Genomic DNA, 23,400 nt, shown 5'->3' with positions numbered 1-23,400 from the left:
AAAGTCAGTGGTACTTAGTGTGGAAGCACAGTTTTTATTACTGTTGCATTAAATTCCTTTGGCTAAACAATGGAGTATGTTTGTGCATTTGGATTGCCGTCAGTAGAAAAGCTAACTGTGATTTGCTGTGACCACAGGTTTTATGTGTAAAGGTTCTGTATAAATGCTGTACTAGAACACAAGTCATACTGAGGAAGTTTTTAATGAATTCTAACAGAAAACAAGGGCCATATTAATGGCCAATTAATGTCACTTAAGATAAAGACCAATTACTTTTCTCAGAAATAGTAGTTGTGTTCTAATAAAGTAATCCATAATGATCAGAATTCAGATATATACTATGCTCTTGCCTTTTAAACAGAAAATTGCTTGCTTTGTGGTTTCAGAGAGCATAAATACAATACTTAAAGCTTTAGTGTCTAGACAATAAGCTACTCACAGGATGTAGAAACATAAGTGAAGATGTTCTTTAAAGGGAGCACCAGCTCCAGGAGTTTCAACAGGTCTTTGACCAGGTTCATTCTGTATATTGCAACTGAAAAAGATGTTTGACCTTGCATATCTTTTGCCTTCAGTAAGACGTCTTGAAATCTTGCATTGTAATAACAATTTCAACTTCTCACGAAACAGCAGTTACAAAAACATTTCATGGAAATATTCTAAATTAATAGGCAAAAATAATTTGAAGTGTGAGTTCAAATAAATTCAGGATCAATGCTCTTAAGTGTAAAGTAGAAATTTTCCTTGGGAAACACAATTTTGTGCCTACTGTGGTGCCACAGGACAAACCTTGTTTGTTAATAAATATAACTTTTTGTCAAAGTGTCAGTGAAGCAGTGTGCAAGTGGACACTGCTGCTACACTGACAGTGTAGCAGCAGTGCAAGTGGAATCTTTAAAGGCCTTTAATTCAAAGATTAACGTAAAGAAATACCAGCATAAAGTTGAACCACTTCTATCATGTCCTTACTTCCGGCAGTGCATCTGACAGCTTCTCACAGGTTGCTTTATCTCCTTCTGTCCCAAGTGTTCATCTTTTCTTTTTAAGGAACCTATAGGCTGTTCTGCAACTTTGTACTTATTTTTGCATCTCTGAAAGTTACTTGCAGTAATTTAGCTTCTGAAATGCCTTTAGGAATGTTTTTTAGGTGATATAGGCAATGTGAAGTCTCAAACTAAGCATATTTGACTTCACCTTAATGGTGTTTTCCAAACAGAATGATCGTATTATATTATTTTCAGTTAATTTCATTGTAAGGAAAGATGTGCAGGTATTTAAAAATCCATATATTGTTTTAATCAATTTGTAAAATGCAAACTAATATTTTTTTAAAATCTTATTTCAGTTTACGATGAAAAATATTGTGATCCCATTTCAGGGTAAGAGAATTTTCTTTAGCCTTTTCCTAATTGTATCTTTGAAGTATTGCAGTAAAACACTAAATATGTATTTCTGTTATGAATAATTTATATCTTTTTCACAAAGATGTTATATAGTTTTTAGTTTTTTTCTGGTTTTCAATAGATAAAAGTTTAGGTGTTTATAGTGTAAGTATTAACAACTTAGCAGCTTCTTGTACTTTTAAGATGAATTTTTAGTTTTAATGGCATGCCTCCCATATTCCTGCATGTTTTAGGTGTTGAACTATAGTAGAGATGACTATGCATATTTTTGAGGTGAAACATTGAACTTTTCAAATTAGCACTTTAGATCCTTAGGTTTACAAAAATTTACGAGTGGACTAAAGCTAAGAGGAATGTAATGATAGATTTGCATTCAGTTGATTTTCCAAGATGATGTGTGGTAGGAAAAGGTTTATGAGCAGTTCTAAGTTGACTTAACTTAAAGCAAATAGGAATTAATGATTTGCAGTATTCTTTTTTCCATAGTTGTAGGTATTAACTGTGGTTATTTTGATGAAAAAAAACCAGTTTTTTTCAGGAAGAATCCTGCATGCAAGTGTTTAGATTTTTGTGTTACAGTTTGGTAGCTTTGTTTTTCACAGCTTGATGTAACTGACTTGTATATTGAATTATCGGTATTTTATGTAATGCAAGGAATAAAATCTGTAAATGTTGTGTTAATATACTCCAGTCATACCTCTCAGCATGTAATTACTGTGACATGTATTAGTCTATCTATGGCTGTTAAGAGCATGGTTTTTTTGAATTCTGTTTTCTACAGTGTCTCTTAAGAACATTCAGCTTATACTGGATACACTGGATCTGAGAAGATTTGGCTGGTGGAAAAGTGGTGGTGGCTGTTCTTCAACAATAATTTTTCTTTGGTTGTCCGTGGATTATGTAGAAAAGATTGAAACCCAGATGGGGAAGTTAATTACCAGCCAGCCATGTGAGTAATTGCTTTCCTTAAGTGCAATGAAAAGGTCATGTCAGCAAAATAGCTGTGTTTTTTGAATGCAGAGGAAAGCCTATAGTGTTTTAAAGGTCACAGAACCAGAAAATACACTGAGTTGGAAGGATCATTGAATCCAGCTCCTGGCTCGGCACAGCACCATCCCCAGGAATCACACCGTGTGCCTGACAGCATTGTCAAAATGCTCCTTGAACTCTGTCAGGCTGGTGCTCAGACCACTTCCCAGAGAAGCCTGTTCCAGTGCCCAGCCACCCTCTGGGTGAAGAGCCTTTTTCTAATATCCAATCTAACCCTCCCCTGAAACAACTTCAGGCCATTCCTGTGGGTCCTGTCCCTGGTCACCACAGAGAACAGATCAGTGTCTGCCCCTCCTCTTCCCCTCATGAGGATGTTGTAACTGCAATGAGGTGTCTCCTCAGTTTCCTCTTCTGCAGGCTGAACAAGCCAAGTGATCTCAGCTGCCTCTTATACAACTTCCCCTCAAGACCCTTTACCCTCTTTGTGGCCCTCCTCTGGATGCTCTCTAATAGCTTAATGTGATTTTTATATTGTGATGCCCAGAATTGCGTACATGTACTCAAGATGAGGCTGTACTAGTGCAGATAAGTTGGTTAATTCTGCATTTTTAAATGCTTCACTGTGCTTTTATTTGGAAGAAAAACCCCTAATATTATGTAATTACTTAATAAACTACTGCTGCTTAATAAAAAAGATATCAAAGCAATTTAATTGTAGTCTCTGTCAGAAGGCTTTCTGAAACTAGACTTGAGTACAAAGCATCTCTCCCTTTAAAATATATGGGTGTGTTAAATATCCTTACTCTTGAATATTGTATATGCTATAGAAAAGGCTTGGCAAGTAAAGATTGACTTGACCTTTGGCAGGACTGCAATGAGGCATTGCATTATTATTGAAGATTTCCACAAAAGGCCAAATGGGCTGTTTAGTCCTAGGGTATTGTGGACTCATTGTATTTGGCTTTCCAGCATGAAGCTCTGTAAAAAATAGAGCATGCCCTGTAAAAACTAGGGTATAACTTTGGCTCACATACTCAGAGTGGCACAATCATACAAGGTTTTTCATAGATGCAATGATTTTGCTTACGTAAAAGATGATGTCAGCATTGTTTGTGTGAAGACACAGACACCTGTATGAAGAAAAATTATGAGTAATGGCAGCTTTACATAAGGAGTACAAGTAGTTTGAAGCAAAATATTGAATAATTTTAGCAGAGAGCTACCTTTAGTTGATGCAAGTTTATTGAAGTTACTGGTACCTTCTGTAGACATAGTTCCCGGTGAAATGAGTGGAATGTGAGTATGAAGATGCAAGGTATCTTTTAATATTAGGCTTATTTGCATTGGTTACATTCTTATTGGAGAAACAATCAGGAATTTTTATTAAATTTCTGTTTGATTGTTTTACACCTTCTAATTTTACATAGTAGTGTGGATGTTTTGACATGTTTTTAAAGACTTGTTGAAATAATCAGTAGTGTTTTGCAGATTGTGGAAATGGTTACTATGGTTCTGCTCTGCTGCCTTAGTGTGTTAATATTAGAGGAAAATATATTATGGTGGTTCTGACAGCCTGAGAGGGGTCGGAGTAGTTTCTCAGTTAGGAGAGTTAGAAATGACTTTAATAAGAAGACAGGATAGGCTGTGCTGGTCTATGTTCATGGCATGGCCATGACAAGTGCACTGACCAGCAAAGTATTTAAATGTGACTGGTCCTTCTTATGCCCTTAATCCTCTCTTTGCCCATACTACTTCTTCCCTGAATTACCTGAATGTCTCTCTTTGCTTCCTTTTTATGTCTTTCCTTAAACAATTCTTTGGGATTCCTGTGCAATCCCAAAATAGTCTTCCCCTGCATCCCGTCATGTGTGCTGTACACATCAGCACCAACCCCCTTTCAGTCCAAAAAGTGCTCTGGCGTTGACTTATTGTGATGGATTTTGGGCTGAGACTCTCCTGGGACAGCCATGGGAAGGGCCCCGGCTGTGTGTCTCTTGCTCAGTCTCTAATTTGGGTTTCTACCTGCCATTTTGCTGTGCTCCTCTGGGCCTGTGAAAGTGAGACTACTGTGGGCTGATGGCACCTGTGATGAACCTGGCAGGGCATTGTTTGGGCTTCCCCTCTTGCCGTTGTCTCTCTTAGTTCCTTTGGGGGTGTTCAGACAAGTTTCTATCACATAATCTAATAGTTAATATTATCCATTCTCTCCCTTTTCCAGCCAAATCCAATGAATTTGTATTTTTTGAACTGTCTCAACCACTCACAGAATGGGAAGAAGACAGACTGACTGAACTGATTACAGGTGTCAGCAAGAGGAACAGAGCACCAGATCTTACTGAGTTTTTGTCTTTGAAACAAGCATTACTCTTGTTTAAGGATCTTTCTCCTGAAGAAAGCTCTTTTGTGAGTTGCAACAAGGATCTACTAAAGCAATACATGCCAAAAGAGAATACCTCAGATGCTGATGAGCCTGTAATTCAGGTTAGTGGATAGCTATTGCTTCATTCATCACCACTGGTTAGCATTCACCTATTTGAGTAAATTTTAGGTCAGCCTTCTTCCTTAATTCATAACTCAAAAAAACCCAGTCAGGATTACTCCAAAAATTTGCAGTCAGCTAGATTGTGTCCACAGAGGGATAGTTTGTAGACCTCATCAGTAAGTGGCAAGTACCAGTGCTTTAGATTGATTCATGGTTGTGTAAATTTAGAACCGCAGAGGTGTTCTGTCCTTGTGGTGTCTCTAAGGTAGCAAGCAGGAAGTTAATCAAATAATGAGTAATGGAACAATTTTTTTTGGTTAAACTGGAAGAGCAGCAGAGGAGGAGCTGTGCAGGTGGTCTTCCAGACACCTTTAGATGTACTTGTGGGGTCTCCACAGCTTGAAAATGCTGAATTATTCCTCAGACTGCTGGGGAGATAAGTCTGTACAAGTTAATGTCTTGTCTTGATTTCATCTCTTGAGTAAATGTCTAAACCCAGCCCCATGTCATTGTCACACAGAAATTACATATCACTGTTGCCACCAAGAGACAGCAGATCAATCTGCAACGTCCATGATATTTGGGACTTTAAAAGGAAGCCAGCCAGCTCAAATATGTGTTGTTTTTAGGCAAATTGTTCAAGGACTAGATTTTCAAATCTTGCAAGCATATACAGCTCCTGGAAAGACACTTATCTCCATTCTTTTATGTTTCTTCTCCAAAATCATTTCTGGTTCACTTGGCTTAGTAATGCTTGAATAGTTTTAGAGAGATTATTATGAACTAAGATCTGTCATTATTTTTAAAAATATTCATAACTTTTTAGTTGTCTGAACAATGGCGTGTTTGCCCAAATACCAAAGTTTATACTTTGGATCTCCAGCAAGAATCCTCTTCAGTGATGCAGGGTACTCATGTGGTTTTTAGGCTTGGGTTTTGTGTCTTGTGTTTTATGTATCAAGCTGTATAATGCTTTTTACAATTGTTTGTGTTTTTGTGGTAGGAATCAAAGCTAAAAGTGATCAGGCCCAGTTATGCCCTTGCAAATAAGCAGAATAGTGGCTGCTATTGTATCTCTTTGTTCTCTGCACTGAATGAAGAATGGAAAGAAGTAAGAGAAATGGGAACAGTTAAGAAGTAAGTGTATTTAATATAAATGAGAAAGGGAAGTTATTAGAAATTGAATAAATTAATTACTGGAATAAAAGCCCTCACTTATCTGCCATTCTCTAGTTGATTTGAAAATGTTGTATGAAAGTCACTCTTCAAATCTAAAATATCAGCAAATATCAGTGTAGTTACCTGTTACAAGACAATATGGATGTGTTATAGGATGACAGTCTTACAGAAATGGGAGTAAATCTGATCTATGACTTAGAAAGTCGTATCATGGGTGCATCAACAGGGAGGGTGGGGATCTCATGGGTTCTGTCAGTATCCATTTTAAGTTTATCTTAGCAAAACTTACTGATTTAAGGCAGCTTTTTATAAAATCTGAACAAAGCGTTCTTTTACTGTTCTGTCACACTCAATCTTTTTATAACCATTTGTTCTCTAGTGTTTCTTCACATTTTATATGGCCATTTTCAAATACTTTGATCAAAAATAGAAAAACAGGGTGAAGACAAAAAATAGTCTGCTTTTCAAAAGTTTTTGTCAAGGTTTCAGGATGCTTTGGGGTGATATTTGTTTTGTAACACCAAAATGTTGGAGGAGGAAATGGTGAAGTTTTGAGAGCTACTGCTTTTCACGGATTTTCTAGAAAATCTGCATATTAGACAGCCATATTCAGAACAATGTCATGTAAAACGGTTTGTCACTGTTATGGCATGATTTGTTTTCTAGTTTAATTGTTTATCCACCCCCACCTGCAAAAGGAGGACTGGGAGTCACAAGAGAAGACCTAGAGTGCTTAGAATATGGAGAGTTTCTTAATGATGTCATCATTGATTTCTATCTTAAGTAAGTAATCTCAGCCCTTCTTGTATCCTTCATGCTGTCTGGGGCGTGATGTGGATTTGAATGTTACTGGAAATGTTGGTCACTAAATACAACAATTTCAGAAGTAAGAATGTGATGAGTGGGACATTGGACTTTTTTTTTAAAAGCTTTTTTTTGTTCTTAGCGGTTTCATTTGTTTTAATTTCATTGGTTTTATCCCCCTGAAGGGCTGTGATAAAAATCCAGGCAGAATAACAGGAGGAAAAAAGCTTATTGGTGACCTTACAGAACGGAAAGTGTTAAGTAGGTAGTTGAAAAAAGTAGAGGGCATGTAGCAGTATTTTATTTACTAAGTTAGCATGAAGTGGAACATCCTCTGCTATACTGTGCAATTTCAGGTATTCTTCTGATGAAGACCTGCATGAAAGGTACACAGCTGATACATCTTGAGGAGGTTGTGCTTGGCTTAGCTACTCCAAACCATCCTGCTTAAGTGCTTGTGAAAGCAGTCTTTCAGGAACTGGCTTTGTGTCCACCAGTCCCTAAAGCTGTGGTTTATTTTCACTCTGCTGACTTAGACCTAAGAAGAGTTCTGGTTCTTTTGAAGCTTGTCAGCAGGAATTGCATTTTACTTGGCATCCAGATAGGTGTAAGAACTATGAGCAATAGGAAGACTTGTCTAGAGGATAGGAAAAGGAAGTGTGTAAAAGTGTTTCAATGGGGTTTTACAGCAAATCCTTTCCTATTTTGCTCTAAAGTAGAACTAAATAGTGCATCATGGTCCTCTGAATAGCTGTAGCTTCTCAACAGGAAAGAAAGATTTAAATAAAAGAACTCAATGCAATTTTTGTAGAAATCCCTCTGCTTTTAAAATATGTTAAGACTTCCCACATTCTCAGTTTTCATTCTGTTGCAAGCAATGCCATGTATGACTGTGTTATCCAATTCATCAGTTGAAGCTGGAGGTACCTTATTAGGATAACTGCAATTATGAGAGCTTTGGCCTTCTAGAGTGACAGAATAAACATGGAAGCTGATGTTTATAATAAAATTGTCAGCAATGAAGTAATAGGTACTTAGCTTTCACATGCATAACCTGCAAAAGTGAAATGGACAGTTTAACTGACCTGTTTCATGCTATCTGAATATGCACAAGTATAGCATTCCATAGGTTTATACTTGGTTAGGTTTTTAAGTCTCTCTTAATTGTAAGGGCTAGGTACCTAACTTTGAAAATAAAGTCAGAAGTTTGAATATTGGAGAAAAAATCAAGGACAAAAAATAACTGCATTCTTAGTAGGTGCTTGGCTGTTACATACTCTGATGATGTGAATAGTTAAAATAGAAAAGTTTGGTGTGATTAGTGGCTGACAGCAAGTGATACTAAGCATAACCTGAGTATGACAAGTCATTAGAATAATTGCCCTTTTTTTTAGCAGTAACAGTTCTTTCTAGAAAAAATAATTTCATCATTTGTTTTCTTCTTTCGTAGATATCTGTTATTGGAGAAAGCACCAAAACATGTTGCTGACCGTACACACATTTTTAGCAGTTTCTTCTACAAGTGCCTGACGAGGACAGAAAAAACCTCTGAGGGGGATGTCAAAGTTTCGTAAGTTCATTTTAGATGCTATTATGACCAGAAACAATCTATCTCTTTGAAACTTTGAAGTTCTGGAGATCATCTACTAATCAGCACATAAAATAATTGTAGAAGATTAGTGATTAAATATTGTAACTCACAATTTAAGCATACTGGTGTTTTTCCTTAAAATCTATGTGTTTCATACTGAATACGAATGAAAATGTTATCACCTTTGTTCAACTTTTCTGAATATTTACTTCAGGCAATTATTTACTTGATGTTTTTATCATAAATCCACAGTTTTGCAAGACATGCATAAGTTAAAGAATTTGTTACTAAGAATATTTTTGTATTTGCCATGTATGTCATTTTACATATTGGTAAAAAATTATTGACCAATGTTTTAGTAAGAATTTTATTGCACACCAAGCTTGCACATTTGTTTTTTAACACATGAGCTCACTGGATTGGAGAGTTCCCCAAAAAGATATCATTAGCAGCCCAGGAACTCTGTATCACATTGTGTTTCCTGATAGCTGTGTAAAGGGTAGAAGCATTCTTAACTCGCTTCCAGTTTCTTCTCAACACTGATGTTTGAGAGCAAAGCCACCAACATTCATTTTGTTTTCACAGAGCCACAGAATCTATTTAGGTCGGAAAAGACCTCTAAGATAGAGTCCAACAATTATTACCCAGCACTACCAAGTTCACCACTAAACCATGACCCCAAATATCACATCTACATGTCTTTTAAATATCCCCCAGACCTGGTGACTCAGCAACTTCCATGGGCAGCCTGTTCCAGTCCTTAGAAAAGGTTTTGGTGAAGAAATTTTCCTAATAGCTAATCTAAACCTTCCCTGGCACAATTTGAGCCTGTTGGCTCTTGTCCTGTTGCTTGTTACCTGGGAGAAGAGAATGACACCCACCTCACTAAAAACATCCAGGTTGTTACAGAGATCAATAAGCACCTCATTCAGCTTAGTGAAGGCTTTTTTTGTTTCTCTCTGAAGTGATTTTTTTTTTTTCTTCTGTTATCCATGAAGTCCCCAGATTTTTCATTCTACTGGCAAACAAGGCCAGCTGCATAGAGAGGTGTGTGTGCCATCTTGTTTAGGTGGCAGGCACTGCTGGGTGAAAGCTGTGTTGAAGGGAAGAAAAGTAAGACTTCTGTAATATTCTCCAAGATGTCCTGAAAGTCATGTAACTGTGTTTGAAAGAACATCTTCCATGATTTTACTGTCTTCTGTCTTTGAATGTTCTGAGGTGAAGACAAAATTATCCATTATAAGAATGCTGTTGTGCCTTGATCTGATTCCTTTTACAAGGCTGGACTGTCCATAATCTTCTGAAGGAACAGGAATAGCACTCTTAGTTTATCATATTTCAAGGACTGTGGCTTTTCTGGATTAGGAGATACCTTTGGAAATTCTACTTTTGTGTTTGGGCTTAGATGCTCACCTGATGACTGCAGATAGTTTAGGATGTTAGTTTGTTTCAGTGGGTTTTTTTTTTTGTTTAATTTTTTGTTGGGTTTTTTTTTTTTTTTTTTTTTTTTTAAAATGGGGTTGGAAAACTTGGGCTTTTTTTTTTTTTTTTTTGTGGGGGTTTTTTTTTTTTTTTTTTTTTTTTATTTTTTTTTTTTTTTTTTTTTTGATAAATGGCTAGTGACAATCCTGGCTCTTCACTGTTGTAAATTAAATGACACTCAACAGATGTAGCTACTTAAAGACCCTTTGCTTCACTTTGCTGGATTGAGAAAGTTGCTTTTATAGGTGCTTTCCCAGGTTATAAATAGGCCTTTCCCTTTGAAGTTCCCAATGCTCCTACAGTCATGGAGCAGAGGAAGTTTGCAGCAAGTCTTCACTTGATGCTGGCCCATGCAGAGTCTACAACAGCTTGGTTTTCCACTCCTTACTCATTTTCTCCAGTTCCTACTACTCTGAATTTGTTTCTTAATCAAAGATAAGGATGGAATCACAATGATAATAGGGATGTCTGCTGAGCAGAGTGAATTTTGCTTTAATATTGGAGCAAAGTTCTGTGAAATGTTGATTTCTATTTCAATTTGCACAAACTAGGCTGAAAATATAAACTTAAATATTTTCTCTGTTTTTTCTTGTTCTCCTCATATTGTGTCCTCATGCTTTGTCTGTAGAGCTGGAAATGAAGTGTGGTGCAGCATTTAAATCCCAGGATTGGAGGGCATGTGTTTCACCTGTGTGTTTGCCACAGGTGTGCAGCATGACCCTGTGCAAGTCATTTAGCTTTTTCCTTTCAAAAAAGGTTGTTCAGATAGGCCTTCAAAAGTGGTATTGTAAAGCTTAATTCATGGATGTTTTAAAATTATTATAGATCTGTATTTACACTGACTGGTGTTTAGATGAGGTTTTTGTGTTTAGTGCAGTAAATAATAATTGCAAGAAATCCATTCAAATCTATTAATAATTGTGGGGTTTTTTTTCAAGAAGAGCTTAAAGTAGTTCAGAAATGGCTCATTAGCCACTTGGGCTCAATGGCAGGCTGATTTATTTTTAATCTGTCTAGGAACTATCTAGAGTAAATGGAAACCCATTGAAGAACTGGGGAGATGTAGGGGTGCTAATCCCTATGCCTTGCTTTAAGTGAAAGGAACAAAACCAAACAACAATTGTCATTTGTTTTTTTCAGAGCGGCACAGAGAAGACACAGAAGAGTAAGAACATGGACTCGCAATATAAATATCTTCAATAAAGATTATATCTTTGTGCCTGTGAATGAGGAGTAAGTCTATGTTTTCAACACATTTTCTGTTATTTAAAGATTTCAGTGAATGTTGTGGTGGTAAAAAATTATGGCTGATAATTGCCCATGATAGATTAGATTTTGAAGAAGTAACACATGTGGAATGAGTAATTTTTGAAAACTGTTCAAAAGATAAAATGTTTATTCAGCTGTCAACTTTGTACCTTTGGTATTTGTTTTACTGAAAACTGCTGTTAGGTATTTTCAGACTGTTAATTTGTGTCATCATGATGGTTCCTGTGCACTTCAGTAATATTTCTATAAAGAAATAACAGCAACTCATAGTGTCAGTAGATAAAAGTAGGACTTCCATAATCTGTGCCTTGGCCTGGTTAAATAACCGACCTGTACTTGGAAATGCCTGTAAAACTGAATCATCATTGAAAGGTACATAATGGAAAACGGCTGTGGAAAGGTGCCACACCTTCAGCTATATTCAAAACTGGGATCACTATCACTGATTGTTAATATTTTTTTATTTTGGATTTTAGTTGAAGTGTGGAATGGGTGCTCAAACACTGATAAATTGCTGTGGTGGGTTTCTTGGGGTTTTTTAAGGAATTGATACTTATTTTTGCTGTTATGCCACAATGCAAAGTAAAAAATGAGGGAGAGGGTTAGTATGAGATGCCATGAAAAGAACATGGCCATGATGGCTGTGTGTCACAGAACAGTTGTCCATGAGCTCTCAATATTATAAAAGCTTTTCATAGCCTTTTCAGAACCAAATGTTACAGAATTCTGACATCTTTTCCTCCCTCTCCTCACTGCTGGGCAGGTCTCATTGGTACATGGCAGTGATCTGTTTTCCTTGGTTAGAAGAAGCTGTGTATGAGGAGTGTCCCCAGCAGAATTCATTATCCCACCGGCCTCAGCAGTCTCCAGTGGAGCCAGAGAGTGAGAACACCAGAGCTGGCTCAGTGCTCTTAAGGGATGAAGAAGAGGGGGATGGTAACAGAACTTTATTCTCTAAAGGTATGTAATCTAGGAGGAAGTTATGTCAAGCCATGAATAATTCTAAGTGTCTTAGTCCTTGAAGGAGGGAAATTAGGTGAAAGATGAGTTCTAAAACTTCCAGACTGATGTAGTATGTTTTTATGTACCCATGTGTAGTAAGGACTGCAAGTCCTCTGCAACTCTGGAAAATACTGGAAGAGACATGGAAAATCAGGGATGATTGGAAAGTTGTTTGGTTTCAGTAGGAATTTTATCAGGAGGGAAGACCTTTGGTAACTCTGTTTCAGGATTCAGAAGAGAATGTTAAAAATTGGTTTATAAATTAGTTACTTTCATATTTGAAAGTATTTGAATACTAATAATCATGTACTTGAAAATAAAAATACTTTGTGTAGGCATTCTTTTCTTAATTTTTTTCATTTGTTCTTTTGTACTAGGTGGCAATGAAATTGCTGCTTCTGCTTCCGTTCTGTATTCAGCTATTTCTAAAGTAAGTACATTTTTTTATTGACGGAGAAACCATATTACTGAGTTTCTGAAGGCTGTGAGACTTGACCAAGGGATATTGCATCATCTTTTTTGCAGTAGTTATTGATGTTTGCATAGCCTGCAGCATGTGCAAGGCATTTTGAATTAGCATTGTCTTCCTGTGCTTACGTATTTGCTCTGCTATGATTTCACCTGTTTTTAAAATTGATTTATCAGTTTCTACTTTTCTGAAATGAGACCTTCCCTAACTTTAAATGTATGAAGATCTTAGAGTCTATAATTGATGTTGGTTTTTGAACATTTTTTTTTTTCTTTTGTCTCAGATCTCCCTAAGTAATTCCAAAAAGCAGATTTGTAAAAGGTATGCTTCTGTTTTCTTTCTAATATTGTGATACTAAATTATGGAAATCTGTAGTAATTCAGGTATTGCCATAAAACCACAACTGTAGGTGTGGTTTTATGGCGAAACCACACTTGTCCATTTTTACCACATTGGTTAAAATATTAATTCTTTTGGGTAGGCAGTATGCAAACCAAATACTGCCTTCAGTGGTGTTGGTGATGAAAGACTGCAATGACTTGTTTTTGTTGTGTACAGGCCTTGTATACTCATCTTGGATTCCTTGAAAGCATGTTCTGTGCAGAAAACTGTTCAGGTTTTGAGAGAGTAAGTAACTATGGTTCCTATCTTTTAGCAATAAATGCTGCTGGTCATATTTCTATATACAAAGTACTTTTGTCTAGAAAGGTGTATATTTCTAATGCTGTAGGAAAGTCCATGAAGAGTCATGACTAAGGAAACTGTAATTATAATACAGAGGCGTCCATGAAAAGCTTGTCTATGTTCTGCAACCCACATATGATGAAAAACTTTAAAGTAGAGAGTGGAGAAAAAAGAAAAACAGAGGGTTTTGCTGGTGTTATTTTTGTGAGGGGAGGATTTATCTCATCTAGTCTAATAACTCAAGGTGTTTTTAAGGGTAGAAAAACATTCAAGATGAATATTTTGAAATCTGAATGATAATTTTCTGGGGGACTGAGGTTCATTTTTTTGATGACACTTACAGAATTAGAGTTAAATCCACTCCTATGTACAAAAATGCAGAAGCTAGAACTGGAGCTGTCTAAAAGCTTGATGTGTCAGTATAGTGGAATGATATTTGTTTAGAAAAGTGTAAAAGTATATTCCTACATATTTATCACATACATATATTTTGTATGTGATAAATATGTAGGTATAGGAAGAATGTAATAAAAACGTTGAGTACTTTACACACTCCTAATAACTTTAATGTCTATCAACAACTTTTAAAAAATTGTTAAATATCTGAAGCTAAATGCAATTGTTCTTTCTGTTCTCTGTGCTATTCCTTTTACTGAAAGGTGCAAAAATTTGTAAATTAAATAGTACCATCTTCTTGTAAAACTAAATTCTTCAAAATGCTATGTAAAGTTTTTATGAAACCATCTTTAAATAGAAAAACCTCCCTGCCGTGTGTCTTGGGAGAAATAATGAAATAGCAACTTCTATTTATTTATTTATTGATAAAATCTCTGTGAGATGTATTATTTTAGTGCACTATTCTTTGAGCTACTCCTGAGGTTGAAATTCCAGTGTGGTTTCTTAAGAGTTTAGAGAGATGTCACAAAAAGTCAGAAAACAAGTGGAGACCTATGGAGTTGTGAGATAAGGGGAGTTTGGGAAGCAAACTCCCCTTATCTTCAGTTTCCAATTACGCCCTGGAAGCAGAAGTTTAAAGAAACTGATGCAGGGATTCTGACATCTTCTTTTCTCCAAGTTGATTTTTGTTGTGTTTTGGGCTGTTGTCAGGCTCAAACAAATGAATTAGAAACTCTACTGTCATAGGTTCATGCAGTTTCTAGAAAGTGTGCTTTACTGAAATGTCTTAATCTTTGAATTTTTTCATATTTGGTGCCTTTTCACAGTTGCTGTTTTCTCCAAAAGCTGTTTAAGTGTTCTATATGTATTTTTATTGTCATGACTGCAAGGACTTGGGGCTTTTAGAAATCAAGCACAAGATCTGGCTTAATGCATGTATTTATTCTCTTAAGTCAGATCTTATGTTTGCTTTTCAGAAGCCCTTAGACTTTGTAAGTCTAGCTATAGCCAGGAGAAAAATGTAGGTAACTCCTGCCTTTGAAAACCAGACCCTTAGGTTTTCTGTCCCATCCCTAAAATCAGCAGCCAGCCCTGAATGTGGAGTCAGTGAGTTGCTACTGAAGCATGAGAACAATAGAAAAGCCTGATATCAAATAAATCCTAATCACTATAGAATAGCTTTCCAAAGGTTTTCATCAAGTCTTTAAATATCTTGTGCACTGTTAGATTGCAAGGGTTATGTTGGTGCAATTGTTACTGAAGTTTTTTGTAAGGTGAGGTTTAAGGGGGCTTTAATGGTTTGCTTAGGTTGAAAAACCACTGCTGGCTGCTTAGAATGAATCTGGGAATAATGTCTAATAGCCAAGAAAATTATTCCTTTAGTTAAGGTATAAAAATGTCCTGGTATCCTAATAGCTTACAGAAACTCTGCACAAGTAGCTGATTTTAAATTACATCATGCATATTTGTTTTGTATATTGCCTGTTATGTGGTAGGAATGCCTCTGAGTGCAATGTTGAGTAGTGTCCCAAAAGGTACTGAGCATGCGAGTTATTCCTCAAGTATTTCCACTGTTTACTTTCTTTTGTAGGTACCTTGAAGTGGAATGGGAAGCTAAACGAAAAACGCATCGGGAATTCAGTAAATCAACAATGATTGACCTCTGTCCCAGAGTGCCTAAACAAGATAACAGCAGTGATTGTGGGGTCTATTTGCTGCAGTATGTGGAAAGCTTCTTCCAGGTACAAATGCAAACTACCTTCCTCTTTCATCCAAATTATCTTAAACCACAAAAACCCATTTTCAGAGTAAAACAGCCAGACACAAAAAAGCTCTCAAGTGTCAAAAGTGTCAAAACCATTTGAGAAAGAGGAGATGAAATCCATTCTTAAGTAATGGCAGGGGTCTTTCTGTCTGGTGTCTCATATGTGTCTGTCCTCAAGTGTTTCTGACCTTGTAGTTTAGTGTTGCTTTTATATTGACATATGCAGTATCCCTGACTACTTGCACATATTTGGAGCCTATTGGTGTATGCTCTGCTGCCCTACAGATGTTACAAAAGTATCTTTGCATCTCTTCTTGCAGTATCTAAAACTTTGTCAGCTTGTGCATTGGCCTTTGAGTGGCTCTGCAGGCACCAGTTTCTGTAGAGAGAGGGAGAGGAGAAATTATTAAAAGGGAATGTGTAGAGCTAAGGGAGCCTCTTTTTCTTTTCCAGCACATACATTTAAATATCTGCAGATCTTGGGCTTCAGGCACTGTCTTCTAGGGTGTCCCAAGTCTTCCTCCCTGTGATCAGCACACTGTCCTTTGTTCTGTCCTTTGCATGGCTCTGCTTGTTTGGTGCTTGATGCATGTGGTTTGCCTTCTCTGAGATTCCCGTGCATGCAGAGCCTTGTGTGAGGCCTTGGGCAGTGGGCAGGCTTTTCTTCTGCAGGAGAACAGATGGCCATTCCAAAGCACCTGTACACAGGTACTCCCATTGGGGGAGGGTGGGGAGATTGGAGCTCTGTGTGCAGTTGCAGGCTGTGATCTTGTCCAGGTCATGGGGATGTTGTTGGATACATCACGTAGGATATACGTCCATAGCAGGAGTGCTGTGGATGGATATGGGCTCTTTGGAAAGCACAGGCACAGAGCACAAGGAGGTAGAGTTGTCCTTCTTGTGGGTCAGCTGGAATGTGTGGATTTATGCCTAGGGCTAGGTGAGGAGCCATCTGAGAGGTTCTGAGTAGTGACTAAAGAGCAGAGCACCATGGGTGACATAGCAGTGGGCGTCTGCTGTCGGCCAAGAACAGCAAGTGCACGAGGCCCCTTTGGACAAGTAAAAGCAGCCTCATATTCACAGACCCTGGACCCTTGGGGTGACTTGGGCTGACAGCTTCCTGGAGGGTTCCTGACCTCAGTGACAGGTGACCCAATGAGAAGAGGTGCTCTGCTGGAAGCCAGGAAGGTCTGGTTGGGGATACAAAACTCCAGAAGTTCCTTCAATCCCCAACCGTTCTGTGGTTCTCTAATAGATAGGTTGAGCTCTTGTGTAGGTTACCAACTTACCAAGGCTTTTGAACTGCCTGTTCTCTAACAAGGGGTTCTTGTTCTTTTTGAAGAAGCAAGGCTTGGGAGAAGGTGTTTGTAACTTGTCCTAAAGATGCCATTACTCATGGACTGCAAACCATGATGTGTTTTTTAGTTTACTGTTTCAATTTATCATATATTACTTTATTCAAAGGAAGGAGGAGGTGAAATGGCAAAAGAGTGAAGAGGGAAAGAAGAAAAAAAATTGGTTTTGGCAAATCAGATGTGATGTGGTCTTAACTACCAAATCTGCCAGCACCTCTCAGCTATTTTGTTTTGCTTTCCTCTTTTGTTCCAAATTCTCCCCTTCTCATGTCCTGCTAAAACTGTTATCAGTATTCTTACTTTTTGTTGTCTTCTATCAGAAGTCTTGCTCATGACAGAAAAAACACATGCTTGAGACAACAAAATCTCAGGATGCTCAATCACAGTATGCTTGATTCTTTGCTATAGTGTGATTATAATTATGTGTTTGGTGACTAAAATGAATCTGTCCCTTGTTAGATATCAAAAGTATGGCTACTTTGTTAAAAGACATGAAATTTGCCTTTAATATGTGTTGATACTGATGTATCCTTAAGAGAAGTGATGATAACCTGTTTGGTGTTTACAATGAGTACCTTTTGGCAAGGGCACATATATGTGTGAATATGGTGAAGGAACTGCAATTTGACTTTGAAGGCTGGCAGTCTTGTATGGAAACTTGTTTGTGCCTCCTTGATCTCAGCAGCAGTGGAAGGATTTGAAATTCATTCTGAAGGTTGTGTTAGGAAATTAATTCCATAAATTATTCCTATTTGTCTTACCAGAATCCCATAGTTAATTTTGAACAACCACTGCATCTGGAGGATTGGTTCCCTCGTCAGCTGATCAGAAACAAAAGAGAAGAAATTCGAGACCTGATCTTGCAACTGCACTTTCAACAGCAGAGTGGCAGCAACAGCTAATAAATCTAATTAGGCCATCCTGGCAAAGGACACTGCTGTATAAAATAACTGGAACTCCACTTAGTGATGTTTGGTCTCTCCCTGCCTTGCAGAGAAGAAAAAAATAATAAGGCACAAGGAGTACTTTTTGTTCAGCATGTATTTATTTAAAGATTTTTTTTTTCCGCTGGTGTTGTGTGGTCTTAAGATGCTGGAAGAGGGAAAGGAGAAGGTTGTAGATAAGAATGTAAATATGTAAGTTAATGCTAATGCATATGGATTGCTAGTTGATTCTAGGAATATGAAAGCTGCTTACAGGTATATGCCACAAGGATATAAAAAATACTTTTCGTCTTTTGGAGCCTGTTCTTTATAATTCTGTATGGACAGGGATGGTCATGTAGGAGTCAGGCCTGAAGACAGGATCTTGTATTATATCTCTTGATTTGCAGCTGATACAGATAGAATGAATACTATGTATTTTTTTACTTTACAGATTTAATGTTGACTCTCTTTAGAGATGTATTTTTTGTTTTGTTTCTGGTTATATACAGAAGTAATCTGCATGTGTTAGAAAATTCTGCCAAGATTTGAGGCTCATGAGTTTTGATGATTTTTTTTTGGAAACTAATTTTCCCCTTTCCTAACATTTTCATAAAAGTGTGTTTCCACAAGTGGAAGACATTTGTTTGAGAGTGACTGTTGAAATACTTCAAAATCGGGAGTGTATTTTCTTTTAACTTTTTTTTGCTTCTAAAATCTGATAAGAAAAAACTTGCTCTCAAAGTACATACCAATACAGTATGTGTAGGCAGTAGATTTTTAATGCTTTTCACCTGATTTTGAGGAATAATTCCTACAAATCTTGAGGCATCACCTGTATTAGCAAGGCAAGCAGGCTGTGGCTTAACAACCTCAAAAGTCTGAGGTGTTTTATTGAAAAACAAGGTCATTAAGATATGTGATTTACATATAAGACAAACCAGATTTTTACCTTGCTTAGGAGAATTGAGTAAAGATGACTGAATATTGAGTGTTTGAACTCAGACTTGATTTGATAAACTAGCACAAGTTCATCATTGTCCTAGTTTGCATTTATGTAGGTTTTCCTTGAACAGTGATCACATTTTGATGTGTGCACTTTTTTCTGTACTCACTGCACGTTAGAAGGTGACTGTTCTAAAAGGATGCTTTCTGCTGTTCCCCACTGTAACTTTATTGAAGTGTCTTCTTACCCTTCAGAAGGACTGTGTGTCAGATAGCCACCAAAACCACTTGTGTCATAAAATAGTCTACAAAAACAGAGCTCTTAAAGCTGGAAATACAATCGAGAGTTAAAATAAAAATTGAAGGCAACCCAAAGATGTGAACATCTTTGTCATTGCTGAATTCTCAGGGCCCCTTCCCTCAAGACAACTCTGAAACCTGGCTTCTGGAAATTCCAGTTATTTCAGGTTCTGTACAGTCATCCAACACCCCTCCACTCCCCCTTGTTTGTTTCTCAAACCAGGAAGCATTCTTTCTGGGGGGGAGAGAATTTTAAAACAATTTGCTGAGCACAGTTACCTTCTGTATAGCTGTGAGCAGCCTTGTGCAATGACTGTATGTTTTTGTCTTTGTTTTTAGTTTGTGTAGTTTGGCACTACCCCTTCTTTCCCTTCCTCCCAACATCTTTCCCTCACATCCCAGAGTTGTGTCTTTCAGCACCTAAATCACAACACCAGCATTACTTACAAGAATAATCTGTGTATTTATTGAAAAACAAAAGATACAATGCAGATGTATGTTCCCCTTCTCTTTCTTAATTGAATAATATTTTCAGTGTTCCCTTATGAAAAACAATTTGGGTTTTTTCTTATAGTCAAATTAGGTTTTAGCACCAAGCAATTGGTTCTTTTTTAGGTTGACTGGTTTATAGACATTTAAAAGCAAAATAATGTATGCAATTTTCTAAACTGATTTTATAACACAAAAGGATTGCCTTTTTAGATTTCTTACATATGTGCTATGAGAATGCCAATGCATTTGATATTAAAATTATCTCCAGAAGATGCTGACTGTGGTTGTTGCCATTCTTTTCCCAGCTGCTACAATTAACCCATAAGTTCATTATAACATAGTCCATCTGACTGCTTTTAAGGTACATACACTTTTAAGGTGTCTTAACCCAAATGTCTCACCTAGTGGTTACGGGACCATCAGCCATGCACCCCCCCCGTTTCCAGCCATTTGCATTTGCCAGGTATGTGGTAAATGCTAGGAAGTGTTTCTGTGGAAGAAGCTATATTCCAGGTATCTTCACGATTACTTTTTACTTGCTGGAACTCCCCAAAGTTAACTTTTTAACCAGACTGACTCAGACCTTTTTGCACATCTCATGTATTTCTATTTCCTGTATAAAGTCCTTTTTAACTGAACGAGTGGAGTGACAGAGTATTTCAAAAGAAACCAGTCTCTGTAAGGCTCTTTACCCTAGTCTGTGTAATTTTTGTTTTAAGGCAATCAGTTGTACCCAAATGTACCCCTCAGTTTCTTTAAAAGAAACTGCTGCATTCTGTCTGTGGGACCAGAAAATCACTTCCATGAAGACATCTGAGTCATGGAGATCTGTTTAAGGTACTGCACAACACAAGTAGTAAGGTAGAAGAGAAGTAACTTGTAGGAAGTAAATCTGCCAGGAAAAATCTAACAGTAGATAATTTTCATTAAGAACTGGGGAAGCGAATCTCCAAGTAGTTTTTTTGGGGGTTTTGTTCATTTTTTAAATATGGGGGGACTGCTGTGTTTTAGCAATAGAACTGCAGGCATGGATTAATTGCAGTTCATCTGGGCTTTTGTGGTCCTCACCTCCTGGAACTTAACCCTGAGATGAGCTTGTAGTGGAAGTACTACACCTTAGAAAATAATAAAAACTTGAGAGCCACAGTAGTAATACTTTCATCTTAGTTCAGGACAGATTAGATCTTAGATTAGGACAGAGAAGCAGAATACTGCTTCTGGCACCCATCCCCCACCCCACTAAAAAAGAAACCCAAACAAGCAAAAAGAAAACTGCTTTCCAGATGGAAAAGCAGGAATTGTAGCATGAGACTTGAAGAATCTCAGAATTGAAAATGTTGAATAAAACCAAGACTGACAGTAATAGTTCTACCCAACCAAATCGAAGTTGGAAATTGAAGTTCAAAGAGGAGCACAGACACTAGGATCATCTTTGACTATTGAACAAGGTAAGAGATTTCTGGTCAGCAGTTTAGAAAAGGAGGAATGCTGGAAATAGGTTTACATTACATGGACAGCATTGATAAGTGTGAGATTAATTTGGTTGACCTCACTTCCTAATTCTTCTGCTCAAAATACTTTATGATACTGTATGATGGAAGAGATGGCAGTACAACAGGCTATGGTGAGCTGAATTTCATCAGCTGGAAGTTAAACAGCCTCAGAACTTGTTTAATCTTGGGAGGTGTTCACCAGAGAACTCTCCAGGAGCACAAGGAAAAAGTGACAACGGTGAATGCTTGGTCACAGCAATCACAGAAACTAAGCAAGTGAAAAGGTTTTGTCTAACCTAATTGTCTCTGCTAAACTGACTGGGATTTTGTTGGTGAATCCTGTCAAATGCCATAAAGCCATCTTTTTTGTACACTCAGGGAGACAGTTTAGATTCTGAATAGTAAACTCATGAGTTTGGAGATAGCGGGTATCGGCCATGATGTGGCACTTTATTAGAGGCATTTTCATTAAGGTAATCCTTTATTTGACATTTTTTTTTTTTTTAGTTACAGGTAGATTCAGCTTTTTGAATAAATTTCATTTGAAAACAGGGGCATTACTTAGAATGGTATGTGTTTTCTAACAGTATTTCAGTGAGCATTGCTCTGTAGAGAACTGTAATTCAGCTAATCACATTTACTATATGAAAATACGTTTCTTCTCAGAAATGCAAACTGTCAGAAAACTGTCTTTATTTTTGGAGGTACTGGGATGACTTGGTGTGTTGTGTCACTCAAATTACACTTCCCTTTTTTTCTCATTCAGCAAGAGTGCTTTGCTTGAATACTTTTGAACAGATAAAACTTGGATGCTGAAAATGAAGAATTATATGTTTTCTGATACAAAGTGTTACTGTAAAGGCTTTTGTCAAGTCAAGGAAGGAGTTAATTTTCCACAATTATTTTGGAAATCTATTGCAAGAGTTGTTTTGCTTATTTTAAGAAACTTTAAAAGATTATGCTTTTAGATATGCCTTTTGCTATAATAAATGTAGATTTTCAGCTGTTGCAAGTCTACATTTCAGTGCTGAAATCACTTGAATATAAAATTGATAGCAAACTAATATTAATAGAACTGAATTTACACTTTTAAAATGTTTTATTTCACAGAAGCTGACATAACCATACCATAGAAAACAAGTTTTGACAGAGATGCTTTTTATACTCTTCACATTCTGAGTGCCTTTGAGTACTTTGTTGATGAAAGAAACAACAATACCGTAAATCTAAAAAACTCTCCAAGAAAACTTTTAACTGGGTTTCATATTTATACTGAAGTATGTGTGCTCTGTACAGGGATTCGTTGTCACATGTTCAGGAGGTAAGATAGCTTTTGCCTTTATAAGCGTGTGTAGTGTTTCTAACCTTGATCCAATTGCATTTGTACAGGGTAATGCGAGCAAAAACATTCATGGCACTGAAAGCATGAGTTTCTGTAGAGGATAAAAAAAATAAAGCTGGTCTGTGCTGGATCCAGGGTCATAGTAAAGATACCCAAGCTGGCCTCAGAAGTTGCTGTCTCTACCCAGACATGATGAATAGGACTTTGAAAGAGCTCCTGGGCACCAGTGCAGTATTGTGGCTGTGCTGTTCCATGTATAGCTCCAGCATAGTGCCAGCATCATGGTTAGCTTGGCAGAGCCAGACTAGGTCTGCAGCGATGGCTTGATAGATGCAAAATGTCTGATTCTAAGAAAACTGGGGGTGTTCAAGCAGCTCAGTGTAAAAGCTTTAAGTGTAATTTAATAATTTTGGGGCAGAGAGGGGAGAACCAAAGAAAGTATGTTGCTGTTTTGAAAAATATCAGCTAGAGTCTGTTAGATGTCCGAGACAGAGCATAAAAACAAAGGTCATTTTATTTGATTCCTGTGAGTGTTGTATGTGTAATACTGCTGATAATTCCTGATATGTGAATTGCTGGCAGTTCAGTACAGCAGCTAGAAGAGAAGTGAGCATTGTACTGCCTAAGGAGCTCTGTGTAAAAGCTTTGCAGGCAGAGACCTGGGAATCCAGCTTTGAAATACTTATACAAAACCAGTACCAAAAATAGTCACTTTAGTCAACCTGGGAGTTTGTTCAGATTGATCTGAACACAGTAACCAGGAACTCCTGAGTAACACTATGCAGAAAACAGCCCTGAAGGAGATTTCCTAGTGGTGTGAATGCAGTCTGCCATTGCAGGGCAGCTTCCATACACGTTTCCACAGTGAGCTGACCCTGGATGGGAACTGAGAGTGCTGCTGCTTTCCTGTGCTCTGTCCTTTCTGCAGTTTCCTTGGCTGATCATCAGCTATCTGTACTCACTTCTTGTTGCTGCTCATGTCAGGTAATACCTGAACAGAAGTGAAAGAATCGTGACTTGCCCTGGCTTTGTTT

General features: G+C 37.3%; 1 protein-coding gene across 10 annotated transcripts in view; it reads left to right on the top strand.

The window, feature by feature from the left end:
* The window catches only part of SENP7 (SUMO specific peptidase 7), a 44,022-nt gene extending 24,221 nt beyond the window's left edge, over positions 1–19,801 (top strand). For all 10 annotated transcript variants that reach the window (XM_041463842.1, XM_041463846.1, XM_041463845.1 and 7 more), the window contains 13 exons: positions 1,346–1,379; positions 2,185–2,352; positions 4,612–4,874; positions 5,879–6,012; positions 6,721–6,837; positions 8,309–8,428; positions 11,072–11,164; positions 11,964–12,160; positions 12,580–12,632; positions 12,955–12,992; positions 13,230–13,298; positions 15,343–15,493; positions 17,636–19,801. In XM_041463842.1, the coding sequence (XP_041319776.1) occupies positions 1,346–1,379; positions 2,185–2,352; positions 4,612–4,874; positions 5,879–6,012; positions 6,721–6,837; positions 8,309–8,428; positions 11,072–11,164; positions 11,964–12,160; positions 12,580–12,632; positions 12,955–12,992; positions 13,230–13,298; positions 15,343–15,493; positions 17,636–17,773 (1,575 nt within the window). In that variant the 3' untranslated portion in view covers positions 17,774–19,801. The remainder of the gene's footprint in view (positions 1–1,345; positions 1,380–2,184; positions 2,353–4,611; positions 4,875–5,878; positions 6,013–6,720; positions 6,838–8,308; positions 8,429–11,071; positions 11,165–11,963; positions 12,161–12,579; positions 12,633–12,954; positions 12,993–13,229; positions 13,299–15,342; positions 15,494–17,635) is intronic.
* The last annotated feature ends 3,599 nt before the right edge of the window (positions 19,802–23,400 follow it).

Source organism: Pyrgilauda ruficollis, unplaced genomic scaffold (assembly GCF_017590135.1).
Source record: "Pyrgilauda ruficollis isolate IOZ18807 unplaced genomic scaffold, ASM1759013v1 scaffold17, whole genome shotgun sequence".
Taxonomy (NCBI): domain Eukaryota; kingdom Metazoa; phylum Chordata; class Aves; order Passeriformes; family Passeridae; genus Pyrgilauda; species Pyrgilauda ruficollis.
Note: the sequence above shows the minus strand (reverse complement) of the source record. Positions and strands in the feature narration are given on the sequence as shown.